This window comes from Elephantulus edwardii, unplaced genomic scaffold (genome assembly GCF_000299155.1).
Source record: "Elephantulus edwardii isolate Elephantulus edwardi_28Jun2011 unplaced genomic scaffold, EleEdw1.0 scaffold00242, whole genome shotgun sequence".
In the NCBI taxonomy this organism is placed as follows: domain Eukaryota; kingdom Metazoa; phylum Chordata; class Mammalia; order Macroscelidea; family Macroscelididae; genus Elephantulus; species Elephantulus edwardii.
Genome location: NW_006399992.1, coordinates 3,610,439 through 3,629,476, shown reverse-complemented (window position 1 = coordinate 3,629,476; position 19,038 = coordinate 3,610,439). Strand labels below are relative to the sequence as shown.

The 19,038-nt window shown below is 43.1% G+C and overlaps 1 protein-coding gene across 1 annotated transcript in view; it reads right to left on the bottom strand.

Moving 5' to 3' along the window:
• Window positions 1–5,268: 5,268 nt before the first annotated feature.
• The window catches only part of LOC102863597 (S-formylglutathione hydrolase-like), a 113,160-nt gene continuing 99,390 nt past the window's right edge, over window positions 5,269–19,038 (bottom strand). Inside the window, exon 2 of the mRNA XM_006898968.1 lies at window positions 5,269–5,828. Within this exon, the coding sequence (XP_006899030.1) occupies window positions 5,269–5,828 (560 nt within the window). The remainder of the gene's footprint in view (window positions 5,829–19,038) is intronic.

Genomic DNA, 19,038 nt, shown 5'->3' with positions numbered 1-19,038 from the left:
TTGAGGATCCAAGGTGAGGGGGAGTTTAATCATAGGGTCACACAATTTGATGGGTAGAGGGAGAGGTGGGTAAAGGAAAGAGGAAAGATGCAGTGTGAAAAACCATGTATATGACCTTTATAAGTAAACCAATTATAATTGGGTTTTTATCATTATAATTATATAATTTTTAAAAATCAAAACAAAACCACCTACTAAAAACTCATAGCTGACTCAACAGTGGTTTTTGGGAAGCTGTAAATCATATGGGAGGATATTGTCCATCTTTCCTCGTCAGAGCTACTGGTGGATTTGAACCAGCAGCGAAGTGACACCTGCAGGTTGGTACAATTCCCTATGACTATACCATAGGGAGCTCTGGTGGCTTAGTGGTAAGAAGTTGCAATGCCATCCCAAGGACAAGTGGTTCAAATCTATCAGGTACCCTGTATGAGAATGACGGACTATGTCATTCTGTGTGAGGAGCTACTGAAAACCCACCAGGGTCAGCTATGGTGACAACATGTCACCAGTTCAGTGGCAACCAACTACAATTAGTAGTATGAATTGTTGCATCTTTTTAAGTGCACATTTGGCATTCTTATGTCTTCTGATGAAGGTTTGTTCAGGTCCGCTGAAGTGATTTGAAGTGATATGATCATAGTTACAGGTTTGGAAGGCTATCTTGACTGTGGTGCAAAACCTTGCTACTCAAAATGAAGGACCATTAGCAGGGATGGATAACCCAAGGACATGGTGGAAAAACTGGTGACGTTGGGCATTAAACATTAGTAAATAAACACATGTGTATCTCACGAACTATAAGCCAGTGTAAATTGTCCCTACTGTCAACTTCATAGCATATAGAGCTGCACATAGGATTTCTAAGGGTATAAATCTTTATTAGAACAGACTACCTCCTCTTTCTCCCATAGACAGACTGTGGATTAACACACTGTACCACTATGCTCTTTTTTTGGTGGGGGCAATGCATGCCATGCTTACTGGTTGATCCACCCAGGCCCAGCAACATCTATGTCTTTTGGGAACTTGTTAGAACCACAGTCCCTCAGCCCCACGTCAATCCCACTGAATCAGGATCTGCATTCTAACAAGATGTTACAGTGTGAGGACTGGTGGTATGCAGGAAAAATTGGAGAAGAATGGAAGCACAGGAGGCTGTAGGAAGCTATTGAGGAAGCCGTTGCAATGCAGGGTATTTGGGTCAGTAAAGTGGTCAGCAGGTCAAAGAAGTAAGAATAAGAATCAACATGTCTGCTGCTGCTGCATAGGAACATGGCCCTGGGTTTGAGTTCTGATCTCTTTCCTCACCTTGGTCCACTGCTGGATGAAGACCCATGAAGGTCTCTAGAGGAAACCTCTCTCTGGATCAGCAGTCACATCTGTTCAAGCCCTTAAAGCTGTAGTAGAGAAAGTTACCAAGAAAGACTAGGATAGTATTCAGCTTAATCTCCAACCAACGGTGAACAAAGAGAGAGTGGCTGGCAATGCTGTGTGCACAGACAAAACTAAGCCCAGGTATGAAAGTTCATGGTCTTATGGTCTAGCAGAGGAGGCTTCAAACATGTTTACAATGTGGTATAGATATTGTGGCAGGTATGTCTGTGTGTATTTGTGTGTATGTATATATGTGTGTATGCATGTGTATATATACAAATATATAATGTTTGTGTATATGTGTGTACTACTGGACAAACCTAAGGAAAGAGAGTAATTGTAGAGGGAATCTAGGAAAAGGGCAGAAAGAGACGAGTTGACAGCTGGGGTCAAGTTTTAATAATAGCTAATGTCTTCGAACTGTGGTATTGGAGAAGAGTTTTGAGTATATCACAGACTGCTAAGAAAACAAATAAGTTTGTTCTGGAGAGTGTTAAACCAGGCTGCTCATTGGAGGCAAGGATTCAGAAGCTTCATCTGACATACTTTGATCATGTTGCAAGGAGGGACCAGTCCTTGGAGAGGGATATCGTGCTTGGGAGGGTGGAGGGACAGCACAGGAGGGGAAGACCCTCTATGAGGTGGATTGATTCAGTGACTGGGGTAATAGGGATGGGAGTGTCAGAGATAGTGAGATTGGCACAGGATAGGGCAGAGTTTAGGGCTATTGTACATAGGGTTGCTGTGAGTCACAGGCGACTCGACAGCATGTAACAACAACAACATTAATTGAACATGTACTCTATGCTCTGTACTTTATATTATGATTGGGTTTAATTCTCACTGTTAATAGATTCATTATATGGATAAAGTAATCATGGTATGGATAAAGTATGGAGGTTCAGCTATTTCCTCAGATCCCATTCTAGATTCCCATGAGTGAGTTTGGCTTCAAAGTTCATGCTTTTTTAGCAGGACTTCTCTCTATCCAAGGAGATCCGAGGTAGAATGGATGCTTAATCAGTGTCCCTGGCCTGAGGAGCTCTTAGACCATCCCCAAGCCTCTGCTTAATTCAGGGACTAAAGGGATTAAATGGACTGTAGATTTGAGACAAATCCTTCAAGTTGTCTGCGAAAGTCTCAGGTTTAGGTTGAAGGTACTCAGCTCTCTGATTTGTGGCTAAGCAGCCTGTGGTCTAGATTCTATGGTCATCCTCCATCCTAGCTGCTGCCTTTTTCTGCTGGCAGGGCTGGACAACATCAAAAGCTTGGCTTTCCTTAGGTCCCACATAACTGCGGATTTCTCCTCTATCTAAGGAGATAAAGCCACAGTCAGGCTCTTTCTATTTCTCAGCCTCCCTGACAGCACAGAGGCCTGTGCATTGTAAAGATTTCCAAAAAAGAACTGTGTTATGGTTTGTGAAAGTAAACCTGGAGGTGTGGGCAGACCCACCCTCAGAGGGGCCTGTAGAGGTCTCCAGTCCTACTGACCTATTAAGTACACTTGGTGAACTTCTTGGGCCCAGAAATCTGTGCCCCCCCTTGCCCTCTTCTTTCAGTGTTGGTGTTAAGTTGGCCCAGGGCAGGTGCTCAATGAGTGTTTGATGTGCTGACAACCTTAGGAGGCTGGGGCTTGGAAAGGCTGTGCCTCACAGGAGTGAAGGGCCCAGAATCTGCAGCCAGGCTGCCAGATCAAATCCTAGGTCTGTTATTTCCTAGCTGTGTGACATTAGGCAGTGCTCATAGGGCCTGGAGCTGCTAACCCAAAGGTCATGCATTTCTGGTGGTTCAAATCCATCAGTGACTCTTTGGGAGAAGGATGGGTAATCTCCTCCCATGCAGTTTGCAGCCTCAGAAAAACAATAGAGGGCGTAGGCCTGTTATGAGTCTGTTCCAACTCTACAGCAATGAATGTGCAAGTGATTGACTTAGCCTCTCTTAATTTGCCTCCTCCTACTTATGTCAATATTAATCTCTCCTTTCTAGCATTGTGATGTTTAAGTGTTTAGAAGACCACCTAGCATATAGAAGGCACAGCACAATAATGAGCATAGTATGAGAGAACTGTCTTCAGAATAAGAGCTGGGTTCAGATCTCAGCTGTATACCTTTGAGTGAATGATGACGATGGCAGAGGATAGGGCAAGGTTCAGATTCACTGTTCATAGGATTGCTATGAATCATACTCAACTTGACAGCACCCAACAATAACAACAACAAAATAGAGTTTCCTATGACACAACTTTGCTTGCTGAAAGTAAGGAGAACTTGAAGCACTTGTTGCAGAAGATCAAGGACTACAGCCTTTAGTATAGATTTCATCTCAATGTCAAGAAAACAAAGATTCTTACTACTGGACTGATAGGCAACTTCATGATGGATGGAAAGGAGATTGAAACTGTCTTACTTGGATCCACAATAAACACTCTTGGTACCAGCAGTCATGAAATAATGAGCCACATTACAATGAGAAAATCTTCAGTTAGGGACCTCTCCAAATCATTGAGGAGTAATGATGTCAATTTGAGGACTAAAGTGAATCTGATTCAGGCCATAGTCTTTCCAATCACTTGCTATGCACCTAGAGCTGTACAATGAATGCGGATGACAGAAAAAGAATTGATGCCTTTGAGCTGTGGTGTTGGGAAAGACACTAAACATCCCATGGATGGCCAAGAGAACAAACAGGTATGTCTTGGAGAGGGTGCAGCTGGAGTGGTCTTTGGAGGCAAGAATGAAGAAGCTTCACCTCACATATTTTGGGCATGTTACTAAGAGGGGCTATTCATTGGAGATAAGGATGCTGGCAAGGGTGGAGGCTCAGTGAAGGAGAGAAAGACCCCCCACCAGGTGGATTGCTAAGGTAACTTCTGCAATGGGCAAAAGTGTGTCAGGATGGTGAAGGATAGAGTAGGGTTCAGATCTTTTGTTCACAGGGTCACTATGAGTTGTACTTGACTCGACAGCACCTAACAACAACAACAACAACAACAAGACTGTATTCTGCACAAGAGCAGATGGCCAGGTTTTTTTCTCCTTTGGAGTTACTGGTAAGTTGGAATGACTGACCTTTTAGTTGAAGCTGAGTGCTTAACTGATGTGTCAAAAGGGCTCTGTAACACCAATTAGTGCCTTAAAAGGGATCTTTGGTTGCCTAGGCCAAAGAGAGTTGTGCTGCTAACCAAAGGGACGCAGCTTGCTGGTGGTTCAAATCAACCATCAGCTCTGTGGGAGAACAATGGACCATCCCCTCCTCTCTAATTACAGCCTTAGAAACCCAATGAGGAGTTCGCTGTGAGTCAATTCTGATTCTACAGCAATGACTTTTTCCTTCGACCATCTTAAAATAATGCAAATTTATCATCTCACTGAGAATAAGACTGTTAAAATAATTGATTCTTTGAGTCACTAGTTTACCTGATTATGAGTTAGTGTGCCAAGGCCATTCTCTGGTTGACCTAGTTCTATCGAGCACAGAAACATGGAGTAATAGGAAGTCCTGGGCAATTAAGCAGTTGGATCATCTGTAGAAAATGTAACAGAACTGGCAATATCAACTGAGCAGGATCCCTGAGGGAAGATGAGTGAAAAGACCACTCTCCCAGAAAGTCAATGCCAGAAAGGGGGGTGGGGGGTGGGATCTGACGGCTGCAACTCTGTCTCAATGACAGGTACCCAGACCTCACAGTCTTCTGTGTGTAGGCTGCATCTCAGTCACATTTCAGTAACTCCCTTATTTGTTTCTTTGCATTTTAGACCCTATGTGTTTAGGTATTTATTTAGGTGATTTCACTTACAGAGTGAAACACTTTCAGCATTATGAAATCATCTTTCTTCCTTCTTGCAATTTGATTTATTAGAACATTTATGATTCTGAAGTGCTTCTAGCTCTTCAAGCATTCAGGTATTTTGCATGGTGTCGGATGTGATCACTAATGAAGGTTGCAATGAAATAGTAGCTGTGATCATAACCCTCTTGCAATCTAAAAACAACAGGGATTTTCTTTTCTGTGCAGGCAGCTATGAAGTTATCGGGAAGTAACTGGCCATCTGCAAGGAACTGGTCATCTTTTCCTTGATCAATCAGTATGTCCAACTGAGAACCTGGATAGGACTTCACAAGATGGGTAGCATCATAAGCCTTCCACTTACTTTGATCTGACCCCAAATATCCACCAAAGGCTTTTTTGCCCCAAGGATAGAGCACTGGGTTGCAAATTGGAGCAAATGCTGAAACGGATTTGTATTTTCCAGGATTCTTCAAAGCACAAATCAGAGCTCCATGACCTCCCATGGAATGGCCAAAAATAGACATTCTTTGGGGATCCACTGGAAAACTGGCATTTATGAGTGTAGGAAGCTCTTGTGTTATGTAAGAGTACATTCTGTAGTGCGTTTTCCAAGGATTTTCAGTGGCATCCACATAAAAGCCCGCACCAGTGCTAGACAACTCTTTTAAAGTATGTGGAGGATAAACTTAAGAATAGAAAGGAAATATTTGCCACTTCCTACCCTTCCCCATAAATGTACTGTTTTCCAAAAGATACTTACACCACTGGCTTTGCTTTCCTGTAATTATGTATTTTTTATTGACTTCATCTCTTTAATGTCATATTAAAATGTGACCATAGTCTTTTGATGATGTCTTAATTTGTCTTTTCCCCATAAAGGGAGATAGGAAGCAGAGATGAAACAGCAATCTGCCCATGCACTTCCATGACCAGGGGGGAGCCTGCTCAGCCTGGTATCTTAGAATTCAACAATATCTAGCAAATCCTGTTGTGATTCACCTTTACCTCATAATGCAGCACTGGTGACCTAGAAAAAGAAGCAGCTATGGAAGCCCGGCTCTAAGTCTTAGTTCCATGCTAGGCCTTTCCTAACTCTCGCCGCGGTTTCCAAACTGCCTCACTGTCCTCCCTCCCAGTCCCTTTAGTGTTACCTGAATGGCATCACAATGCCGAAGCTGACCTTTCACCAAGAGCCTGATTATGAGACTCAGAAGAAACCGTCTGTGAAAAATGCCAAAGGGTGAACAAATGCTGACTAGAAGTCAGTGTTAACTGCTTCTGCTGCCTATTCCCCAGCGTTTGGTGGTCTCCTCTCTTCCTTTTTACTGCAAAAATTAGTGTCAGCAATTTCCCCTAATTGTTGTGGAACTATGATGGCTGCTTCAGAGCCCCCGCTTCCCCAGGCCACCTGCCCACCCATTCCCTCTGTTTCCAGAGCACACCTGACAGGAAGGAACCACACGTAAAGGATGTCCATGAAGCTGCATTTACAGTCAACTGTGAATTCCATAGAAAGGCTTCCGCACTTGTATCACTTTAACGAGTCCCAAATTCTATTTATGCAAATCCCAAATGTAACATAAATGCTTTGTTGCCTTTTGTCCCAAAGACTTCTAACTATACAATGACAAACAGGTGTGTTTCTCTAAACGCCCCTCCCCCATTGCTTTCAAGAGAGACCTTTTAAGACAATGTAGAACTGTTTTTAAGTGTTTCTAAGGCTGCAGTCTTTATAGAAGCAGACTGCCCTTTCTTTCATGGAGTTGCTGGTAGGTTTGAACTCCTGATCTTTGGGTTAGCAACCAAGTGCTTAATCACTATACCATCAGGGCTCCTTGTGTTTTCCGTATAACCTTGCTTTTTAAATAATATTGTGTTACACTTTGCTTCTAGTGTAAATCTTACCCACTACTTTTGAGTCTTCTCAGAAAAAAAAAAAAGAGGCAGGTGTGTCTTAAAAATCTTTAGAGCATACACACAAAGTTTGAACTGTTTACACAGGATGTTGTTGGGCACAAATCTGGACCTTGGGCTAAGGGTAATGAACGATGCCTTTTACCACAACCCTGGGCGACCACAAAAATTACTACAGGTTTGGAAGGAATCAGGCTGCAAGCAAGTTAGAATTTTTATAAAAAAATTAAAAACATAAATCTGTGCTTTTAAAGCATCAATTGAGTAAGGTATTTTCAGTGAAGTTAGAAAAAGCGTGTTTAAACCTGTTTGCAGAGGCAGGCTCATAAAACATCCTTTCCAGAATGCAGGGGTGGGAGTGTGGGAAGGAGGCAATGACTGTATTTTTTTTTCCTCAGAAAATTGATGTTCCAACAGGATGCGATGCAACCCTTAAATCTGAATGAAGGCCAGAACAGGCTTGACTGTGCCAGAGTTTCACTGTGACCTCTATTCTCAAAGCTCAGCGTCTTCATCTTCTCTACATGAAACACTGCTGAAACAAGATCGCTTATATGAGGGCTGGTCCTGGAAGCGAGGGGCTGACAAAGTGACCACAGCTCCTCAAGTGAGACACTTAACTCCTAGCCCCTTTCAGAAGGCTCAGATTTTCAATCTATGTGGTGATTTATTTTTTTTTAAAGTTCAGAGACCATCTTCTTTTTCCAATTAGTCATTGATATATTTTATTTCTCTATGCAGTGCACTTCTACTATCATTTAAAGGTGCCATTGAATCGCTACAGTGACCCTACAAATCGCTCCGTGAACAACAGATGGAAACTTTGCCCTTTCATGAGCCATCCTCACTCACCATCTCCACCATACTCAGGCTCATGGTCACAGTAACTGTGCAGCCTATGCCACGAGAGTCTTCCTCTCTTTGAAGACCCTCTCCTTTCCCCAGCATGATGTCTTTTCCCAAGCACGGGTGCCTACTGACAATATGATTAGTTTCACTTACATTTTTCTCTTCTGTCCCCAGGCCCCACTCTTTCAACCCAAGTGGAGCCTCAAAGCAATTCTTATCGATTATTATTCAGGGCAACTCAGGAAAAGCCAAGTATAATGTTTCTCAGGATCACATTCAACCACACGTCTGAGTATTTCCCCCCCTTTTGGCACAAAGGACAAAAAAAAATAATTCACAGGAGAAATCACATTACTGATGAAACTGAAATAAGAGTTCGGAGTCAAATGCCCCCTTTAATCCTCTGGCTGGGGAACTGAGCTCAGTGTCCCTAACAAGGAATGAGGCTGAAGGGAACAGTGTGTCATTGTGAGTTGTGTTTACACACCCAAGTTTAGGACAAGTACACTCCCATTAGGAACAAAAGTAATTTGCTAATTTTGCTTCCAAATACATTAGGGGGGAAAATCAGCTAGCGTGCATATTGAAAATTTATACTGAGAGCTAAAAGAAAAAGCATCAAAAGAAGCCTATTTTCCCTAACTGTCAGATTAAAAATTAGAATGCATTATAGGAATATTAAATGATATCATCTAAAAAGCCACACTGTTGATTTAAAACAGGTTTAGGTTATGCAATATCTTTATTGAGTTTTCCCTATATTACAACTATATGTTCAGCTTGTTTTCACCTATCAGTGAGTCATAAACATTTTTCATAATAAAGTCTTCATTTATACATTAATATTCCAACCGCTGAATGGGCCACAAATATTTTTATCATTCTGCTCTTGGATATTTAGGCTGTATCTGATTTTTTTTTAACCACATAAATACTGCTACAAAATGAACATTTTGAAGACTTATTTCAGCATTTGAATTACTTCCTTAGAATAGATTCCCATAAGTGAAAGTAATGAGTGAAATAGAATGTAAATTTTTATGTCTGTGGATATAGTTTGCTAAATTGTTTTTCCAAGGGGTTATACCTCATTACTTCGTCACTAGCAATGAATGAAAAGCTTGTTCCCAACAGTATAAGGTTTTAATATGTAAAATTTGTACATTAATGTAATAGGAAAATAATGTTTTAAAATGTATTTATCTGGAAGCTTTAAGATTTTTAGTAGGCAATCATGTTCATCTTTTGCTCTCAGTTTCCTTAAATTGATTTAATTTTAGAAAGTTGCTCCCTTCCCCCATCGAGAGCATTGGCTTTACAGATGGACAGTCAGCAGTTTTCCCCTTGGCTAAGCCACACTCCAGAACTTACAACCGAAATACCAGTATTTTCAGTTTTCTAGGTACAGCAAAAGCTGAGAAATACTGGTATAGAAGATGGGCTTCTTAATTATTTGGTAATGCTAAAACAGAGACACCATAAGTGGATGCTTTTAACAATCATTAATTTATTCTCATATAGTGTAAGCCGGAGTTCTGGTGGCCAAGGTTATAGGAAGTTATGCTGCTAACCCAAAGGGTAGCTCCCTGGCAATTCAAATCCACCATCAGCTCTTCAGAAGAAAGATGGCAATTACCTCCCATGCCATTTACAACCTCAGAAAACCCACTGGAGGAGAGCTATGAGATAGTTACAACTCCATGGCAATGAGTTTGAGTTCTTACAATTTAAGAAGCTAAAGGTCAAAACTCATGAATCAAGCTCTAAGGGGGAACTGACAGGTTGCATTTTCTCATGCTCCTGATTCAGGCCAGGGTCTCTGTAATTCCTCACTATGCATCAGAGAGCTAGGCAAAGACTAAGGATGATAGAAGGAGAATTGACACCTTTGAATTGTGGTGCTGAGGAAGAGTATTGAACATACCATGAACAACCAAGAGAACGAACAGGTCTGTACCATTGAGGGTGAAACCAAGTATCTCCTTGGAGGCAAGGATTTTACAGTTCTGTCTCACATACTCTGGACATGTAGCCAGGAGGGACCAGTCCTTGGAGGGTGACATCCTGTTCAAAAAGGTGGTGGGACAGCACAGGAGAGGAAGGCCCTGGGTGAGATGGATTGACACAGTAACAGGGGTAATGGGGCTAGGTGTGTTGGAGTCAGTGAGACTGGCTAAGGATAAGGCATGGTTTATAGCTATTGTGCCACTATGACTCACAGACAACTCGATAGCACATAATAACATTGTAAAGCTGCCTGTAGGTCCAGCGGTGAAGGTTTTTGTTTTGGTAACATATATTGAAAGTTGTAGCCTTTGATCTGCAATAAAAGCTCAAAGTCTTGTTCACTCTCTGCAAGGAAATTTTTGCCGTCTTGAGAATACAGTTGTTAATGAGTCTTCCTCGGATCCTGATGGCACAATTTTCTTCATATAGTCCAGCTTCTTGAATAATTGGTTCTGCATACAAATCAAATAGATGCGAAGAAAAAGCACAGTACAGTCCACCTTTTTCCTGATTTTAAGCCATGCAAACCTTAGTCTATAAGCTTAGGTTCTCGCCCTCCAGCACTTTGAAGACATCCTTATATGACCCAGAGTTTAGCTAGAAAACCAGAAATACTGAGTGACAAAGACCAAGAAGTGCTTAAGAATGTGGATTAAGAAACTGATGGAGAAATCATGGGAGAAGGTTGCCTCTGCTTTTGGTATTGGGACTGAAGTCATTGTAGGTCAACAGGGAAGGAGATGTGGAATGAGGGAGAGAAGAGGCAAACTGGGCTGTGAGAAGGACTGGTAACTACTTCTGTCTTCTGTCTCACCATCATAGGCCTTGATGACGTGCACGTCCTGGGAAAGAAGACCTGGAAGAAAGGTTTGGAAGAATTGAAGGAAGGGAACTGGCAGGACTTCAGAACAACAGGGTAGACCAGCAGGTCCTAACAATATGGTTGAGCTGCTCATGTTTCTGGTGCCTCTGCCACCTTCAGGACAGAGCAATGGCTGCCTGCTATTTCACCCTGACTTTCCAGATCTCCCCTTGAGCCATCTCTCAGGGCCTTCACGCTGATTCTGACTCATGACAACCCCATGTGTTTCAAGGCAGAATGGCTCCATAGAGTTCTTTTGGTGTGTGTAAACCTTTACTTAGCTATTTAATAATAGTGGTCTAATAACTATATATTTGCCTTTCTCTGACTGACTTGTGCTGAGCACATTCTCTTCTAGATTCAGCTACGGTACCGGCGTTTGGGGAATTCTTTTTGCTCTTTATTGCTGCATAGTTCTTCTCCATGTGAATATACCATGTAGTTTCATAGGGTTCTCTTGATTGTAATGTTATTATTAAAGTGAGGATGGCATAGGATAGGGCAAGGTTCTTATTTGTTCTTCATAAGGTTACCATGAGTCATAGGCACCTAACAATAATATGATGATGATATTGGGGAAGGTTTACAGAGTACATTTTCTCCTCAACTGATTGTGTGTGTTTTACTCTGTGCCATTGATTGCAGTCCCCACCCTGTAAAAAGGCATGTCTTGTCTTCTCTCTGTGTCCCCAGATGAGTCTGCAGAAGCAGAGCAACCAGGTCTTTCTTTTGTAGGCTCACACCACCAAACTTTACATTGATGGCTGAAAGCAAATCATTGGCACCACCCAGGGTCCTTACCTGGAACTATTGCAAGCAGTTTCTCACTCACAGTGACCCAAATCAGTGTCCAAGGCTGTCAGTCTTTACAGGAGGACAATGTCCTTCTTGGTCCCGTGGAGCAGCCGGTGGATGCAAACTGACAGACACACAGCCTTTTGATTAGCAGCACAACCTGCCACAGACTGTGCTCAATTTCAACACGGCCAAATTGATGTCTTTTTTAAAACAAATTTTTTCTTTTTAAAAATTTTTATTGTTATATGCTGTCGAGTCGCCTGCAACTCATTGAGACCCTATGTACAACAGCCTTAAACCCTGCTCCATCCTATGCCAATCTCACTGTCTCTAACACTCCTACCCCCATTACCCCAGTCACTGAATCAATCCACCTCATAGAGAATCTTCCTCTCCTACATTGTCCCTTCACCCTCTCAAGCTTGACATCCCTCTCCAAGGACTGGTCCTTCTTTACAGCATGTCCAAAGTATGTCAGATGAAGCCTCAGAATCCTTACCTCCAAGGAGCATCTTGGTTTAACTCTCTCTGGGCCAAACTTGTTTATTTTCCTAGCAGTCCATGGTATATTCAATACTCTTCTCTAATACCACAGCTCAAAGGCATCAATTCTCCTTCTATCATCCTTAGTCATTGCCCAGCTCTCTGATGCATAGCAAGTGATTGCAAATTTTTTTTATTATACTGATTTACTTATAAAGTTTGAATACATTTTCTTTCACATCGGATAGTTCCCATTTCCTTTGCCCCCCCATTAAATTGTTCAAACCTATGATTGACATCCCCCATCCTCATCCATCTGTTTTCAGCTCCCCACCCCACTTTGGATCCTCATACTCATTCTACAATAATAGTCTTTTACAGTATTTGTTCTTATGGGGCTGAATTAGTTCACTCAACATAATGCTCTCCAGATCCTCCCAAGTTAGATAGTAATTTATAACATCATTGTTCCTGTGTGCTGCATAGTAATCCATTGTGTGAATGTACCATAATTTTTCAATCCATTCGATTGCGGTTGGACATTGGGGCTGTTGCCATGTTCTTGTGCTGGTGAATAACACTGCTATAATCATTAGTGTACAAGTCTCTGTTGGAGCTTTAGTTCTCATTTTCTCTGGGTATATTCCAAGCAGTGAACTGACATCTTACAAAGCCACTAAAACATAAACAGTCTATATTTTTGTAAGTGTTCTAAAACATATACTCATGCATTAACCAAGTACATGAATTAAACTGTCAGCAATGCTTGGGTTTTACAAGAGGAGGAACACCAGCCTCAAAATTACAGTTAGGGCTCAAAGTCACATCTTGTAATCCCACTGGGATAGCAAAATTCTATTTACTGGTCATACAAATTAGAGAGAACAGAGACGCCCTTTCCCTGCTTGCAGTGGGTGGTGTGTGCTGAGGAAACTCCACATACAACTGTGTTATAACTGTCACTGCAGCAAGACATTTGAGGAAGAAGTCGTCCTTGGGGGTTTTGAAAATGGAGCCTTCACTGAGCCATGCCTTTCTTCAGCACACCCTGACAGTTTGGACGTGCCCAGGGAGCAGAACTCTTCCACAGCTACCACCACAAACAGTGCAGATCTGAGTGATTAACTCTCGTGCTGGGGCAGCTCAGCTGGGAGCTTGGAGGCTCTGCAAAGTCCCAAATCCCCATAAAGCAGCTCACATATCTGCTGTCCAACGAAGCATGGCTGAAATAACACGATCTCCTTATTGGAGGATTAGGAAATGCCGTGTCAGCACACCCGGCCCTGTGGCTTCTGTCCCCTCTTGCCTAGGTGGACTCTAAGGAGTCCTTCCCTGCTGGTGCTGAGGGACATGAAGACAGCCCCGGCTCTGGCAATTACCCTCCCAGTGCCTTTGTTCATCTGGTTCGAGCACAGGGGAAATCAATATCCAACTAGAAACCACACAGCAGGCTTCCTCACTGTGCTTAGACTTGGACGGCCTCATGTGATGCCTTGGAGAGTGTTAAGTTTTAATCAGATTCAGACATCATTTAGCTTTACTACACATATGAAACTAGGATAAGCTGGAAAGCAGAGTCATTTACTAGGGCTTCGGTTTGAAAGATTTTGGAAAACCTTCTTGGAACCATCAAAGGTTGGCTCCCCATCATAGCTCCTCTCTTGCTCTCCTTCTTCCTCCTCAGTTTCCCACTCCTTCTGTCCCTTCATCATCTCTACTCCTTCTCCTTAATCCAAAGACACATAAATCAAGTGTTGACTGGGATCCAAGCCTGTGATGGAAGCTGGGGGACACAATCCCTGCCCTCAGAGGAGGTATCATTGTCCCTGGTGTGGAAGGAAGGGGGTGAGGGCTACGGCACAGATGGGATGGATGGGTCTCAGGGACACTGAGCCTTGAAGCAACGTCATGAGTTAACTACTGGTCTTCAGTTCTTTCTCAGCCTAAAGAGCTTCCTCTCAATCCTTTAACAATTACTAAATGGTTTCTGAATTAAGGAAACTTGGAGGCTGCTAGTAATGTATACAGTCTCATTTCTTTTTTCTTGTAATTATCTCTGAGCCCTTTCTCCTAGCTGAAGGAACCATTCTCAAATGCCAAACTCTTCCAACTCTCCAGAATCCTCAAGTGAAGTTTCAAACGCTTTCACTCACCCCCTTCTAATTAAGTCCTCTCAGCTATGCTGGCCTGTTAAAATTTCTGCAATTCTCTTAAAACACAAACACATTTCACTTTCAAGTCTCTTTTTCCTGTTATTCACAATTTTCCTGGCTGCTCTGCTAAATTTTGCTGTTGCCTCTACTTTCACTTATGCGCCATCTAAACCAACACTTGACAGATGCCAGAAACCATTTCCAGCATAGTTTGGCTCCCAGCCTGAGAGCCAGAGCATCCACCATTCTTCTGGTCTCACACCTGTCCTCCCAACAGCAAGTTCTAAGCCCAGACCCACGGAAGAGTTAACTGCCAAGGAATGGAAACCAGCAGTCAGAGGAGTGGCTTCAGGATGCTGGCATTACCAGATCTGCAGATTTGAAGCAGATTTGAATAAAGTGTGAGATGGCTATGAAACTAGAAACTAAAGCATGTGAGACCTTAAAGCAAGTGAGACAAGGGTGGTTCAGTGGTTGAACTTTGAGCTTTCCCTTTCTCCAAGCATAGCCACTACTCATCTGCCAGTCGAGGCTTGAGTGTAGCTATGTTGCTAAGTTTCAGTAGAATACTCAGACTAGGATGGGCTAGGAGGCATGGTCTGGCAATCTACTTCCAAAAGTCAGCCAAGGAAAAGCCTGTGGATCACATGGTCCCCTCCACAGCCTGGGGGGGGGGGGGGGGCGGGGTGTATGCCTAGGTATGTGTATTTTGTTACACTGTGCACAACTTGTTATGAGTTGGGTGCTGGCTCCTCTGCTGGTGTTAGGTGCTGTCACACTGGAATCAACTCCTAGAAGACCTTCTAGTGGGTTTTCAGAGACTGTAAATTGCAGGGGAGGAGACTGTCCATCTTCATCCCTGCAGAGCACCACCTGTCTTGAGTTGGTAGCAGTGCTCCACTGCAGGAAACAACAACAGCACCTTTAAACTATGTATCGAGAGAGGTCGCTTTTGGATCTCCTCTCTGAGGAATCTTTAGGAGCAGCCTGGCCCTTATCAAGCTCCTTTACGATGATACATACGGAGCCACAGAAACTATTTGAAGGTTACTGTCGGCCCAGTGACCAGCATGCTTCCCTTATGTTGTATTACTGTGGTCCAGACCTGTGGTAGGGGTTGGGGACACAACCCTACGTTCAGATAATACGTAAAATGCCCATGGTTTAGGAGGAGCATGGGGACAGTACTGACAAATCAGAGTGGGATCCCTAGATCAGTAGCATCCACATCACATAGGAGCTGCTTGGAAAGGCAGGTTCCACCTAAGGACACAAAAATCACATTTTAACAAGATCCGTGTGCATTACTGTGTAAGAAGCTCTCCTATAGTTTTATGATCAACAAAGTACTTTCACAGATATACAAGTCCTCATCTGAGGAAGGCAAAGGAAACTAAAGATTTGTGCTGAGTGATATGAAGGGTTACAAGACTGAAACTAGGAATTTCTTAACTACTACTAGTTCGAGGAAGCTCTAGTGCATAATACATGGAGAATTGCACTGCTAACACAAGGGCTCTGTTTCTCTAATAGTTTGAAGGCATCAATGGGTCCTTGGGAGAAAGACAGGCATTCTCTTCTCCTGGGATATTTACAGCCCCGTAAATCCAGTGGAGGGGCTGCTATGTATCAAAATCAACCTAACTGGCAGTGAGAGCATTTATTCACTGGACCACTGTGCCCCTCCCTGCTAGCAGTCAGAAGAGAATTACGGCAGACATTGATACTTTTCTTGAGAGGTGCTAAACACTACTCACAGAGTTAATGTCTTAAACACAAAGCACTTGTGAGATAGGATCCTTATTTTCCTAATTTTCAGCTCATTTTAAGAACATTAAAAGTAACCAGTTTGTTGTATATCTGTGTTTCATTGACTATGCAAAGGCGTTCAACTGTGTGGACCATAACAAACTGTGGCTGACTCTGAGAAGAATGGGAATCCCAGAACACTTGATCGTGCTAATAGGAAACCTATACTTGGACCAAGAGGCACTCGTCAGAACAGAGCAAGGAAATACTGCATGGTTCAGAATTGGGAAGGGCGTGCACCAGGGATGTGTCCTGTCTCCATACTTGTTCAACCTGCATGTATCCGGGAGGCTGGGCTCTATGAGGAGGAATGAGGGGTCAAGATTGGTGGAAGATCTATTAACAATCTGTGTTATGCAGATGACACAACCCTGCTTGCTGAAAGTGAAGAGGACCTGAAGCGCTTGCTACAGAGGGTCAAGGACTGCAGCCTCCAATATGGATTGAGGCTCAATGTCAAGAAGACAAAGATTCTCACCACTGGGCCAATTGGCAGCATCAGGATGGATGGTGAAGAGACTGAGATTGTTCACAGCTTTAGTTTGCTTGGCTCCACAGTCAACACTCTCGGCACCAGTAGCCAGGAAATTAAAAGACATATTGTGATGGGAAAGACTGCTGTTAGGGATCTCTCCAGGGTACTGAAGAGCAATGGTGTCTCTCTGGAGACTAAGGTGTGTCTGATACAGGCCATGGTCTTGCAATCACTTGTTATGCATCAGAGAGTTGGAAAGTGACTAAGGAGGATAGAAGGAGAATTGATGCCTTTGAGCTGTGGTGCTTGAGAAGAGTGTTGAAGGTACCATGGACTGCTAGGAAAACAAACAGATACATCCTGGAAAGGGTCAAACCTGGCGGCTCCTTGGAGGCAAGGATTCTGAGGCTCCGTCTAACATACTTTGGGCATGTTGTAAGGCGGAACCGGTCCTTGGAGAGGGACATCATGCTTGGTAGGGTGGAGGGACAGCACAGGAGGGGAAGACCCTCTATGAGGTGGATTAATTCAGTGACTGGGGCAATTGGGATGGGTGTATCGGAGACAGTGAGATTTGCACAGGACAGAGCAGAGTTTAGGGCTGTTGTACATAGGGTCACCATGAGTCGCATGCGACTCCACAGCACATAACAACAACAACAGTTTGTTGGGCCTAAATTCCCCACACTGAAAGCTAGCCTGTGAATTTCCCAGTAGTAACTGGGAGGCAGCAAGGATTGAGAGAATGTCACATAAACAGGAAATTAGCTCTGTGACACTGGACCTCACATCAGATTACTCATGTAACAAATGAGGTTGAACTAGATGATCTTTCAGGCTATTTCAAGCCTTGACATTTTAGGATTGTGAACTCTTCTAAATCCTTTCCTTGATACCTACTGATGATGGTAACTTTGATTTAGGATCAAAAACTACCAGACCAGGCCAGAGAGGAGAGGACAGGGTTTGAAGGTGGGGCCACGCTTTACCGTGAGCAGGACAGATGGTGGGCTTTACATCCAAACTCTGCGCCTAGCCTACTAGTCAGCTTTAGTCAGATCTCTGTGTGACATTCTGGGACAGCTTCTAATATGGCTGTCCTATCAAAGTTTCTGAAACTGAGGAGGATCTGAAGCACTTGTTGCAGAGGGTCAAGGACTACAGCCTCCAATATGGATTGAGGCTCAATGTCAAGAAGACAAAGATTCTCACCACTGGACCAATTGGCAGCATCAGGATGGATGGTGAAGAGATTGAGATTGTTCACAGCTTTAGTCTGCTTGGCTCCACTCTCAACACTCTTGGCACCAGTAGCCAGGAAGTTAAAAGACGTATTGTGAGGGGAAAGTCTGTTGTTAGGGACCTCTCCAAAGTACTGAAGAGCAATGGTGTCTCTCTGGAGACTAAGATGCATCTGGTACAGGCCACGGTCTTTGCTATCACTTGTTATATATCAGAGAGTTGGACAATGACTAGAGAGGATAGAAGGAGAATTGATGCCTTTGAACTATGGTGCTGGAGAAGAGTATTGAGGGTACCATGGACTGCTAGGAAAACAAACAGATTCATCCTGGAGAGGGTTAAACTGATCTGCTCCTTGGAGGCAAGGATTCTGAGGCTTTGTTTGACATACTTTGGACATGTTGTAAGCAGAGACCAGTCCTTGGAGAAGGACATCATGCTTGGTAGGGTGGAGGGGACAGCACAGGAGGGGAAGACCCTCTATAAGGTGGACTGATTCAGTGACTGGGGTAATTAGGATGGATGTATCAGAGACAGTGTGACTGGCCCAGGACAGAGCAGAGTTTAGGGCTGTTGTACATAGGGTCGCTATGAGTCACAAGCGATTCGACGGCATATAACAACAACAACAACAACAACGTCAAAGTTTCTGAGAATGATTTAAAAACACACTTTGCAGCTGCGCCACACCCTTCAAATTCAGCTGGCAAGAGGACACTTTTAAAGAAGTGAAGGCGGTCAGGCTTGGAGTGTTTCATACAAACTTTATGCCATAGAATGAGTTAACTGCCAATGAATCAGAAACACGTGGTGCTCAATAAGCTCCTCTTAGACGGCACTCTGTTTAATAACCTAGGGAATTACATTTTCTCAAAACTGTTGAAGCTTGTTACCAAATCCTGGCCCTCTAAAATTTAATTCAAAATGTATTGTCAAATAGATTACACTCTCCAAGGCCAGATTAATGCATCATTGCCCCCTCCACAGAAGAGTAATTTCCAGTTGTTCCCTTTGGTGACCATGACTCAGAGACGCGTCTGAGTAAGGCTGGGATTTAATAGACACCTGACCAATTATGCCTAAGTAAATACAGCTTAAAACAAATCACCAGGAAGCACTACTTTAGTCACAGTGCAGAAGAACATACACTTGCTGCTTCTATTTTCAGAAAATTAATGAACGATTTCAGTTATGGCCAAACAACCCTGCAGAAGAAGGGTCAGTTTGCTCCTTTAATCAAGAAGTTTTGCCAAATATTTATTAAAATAGAGCAGACTCC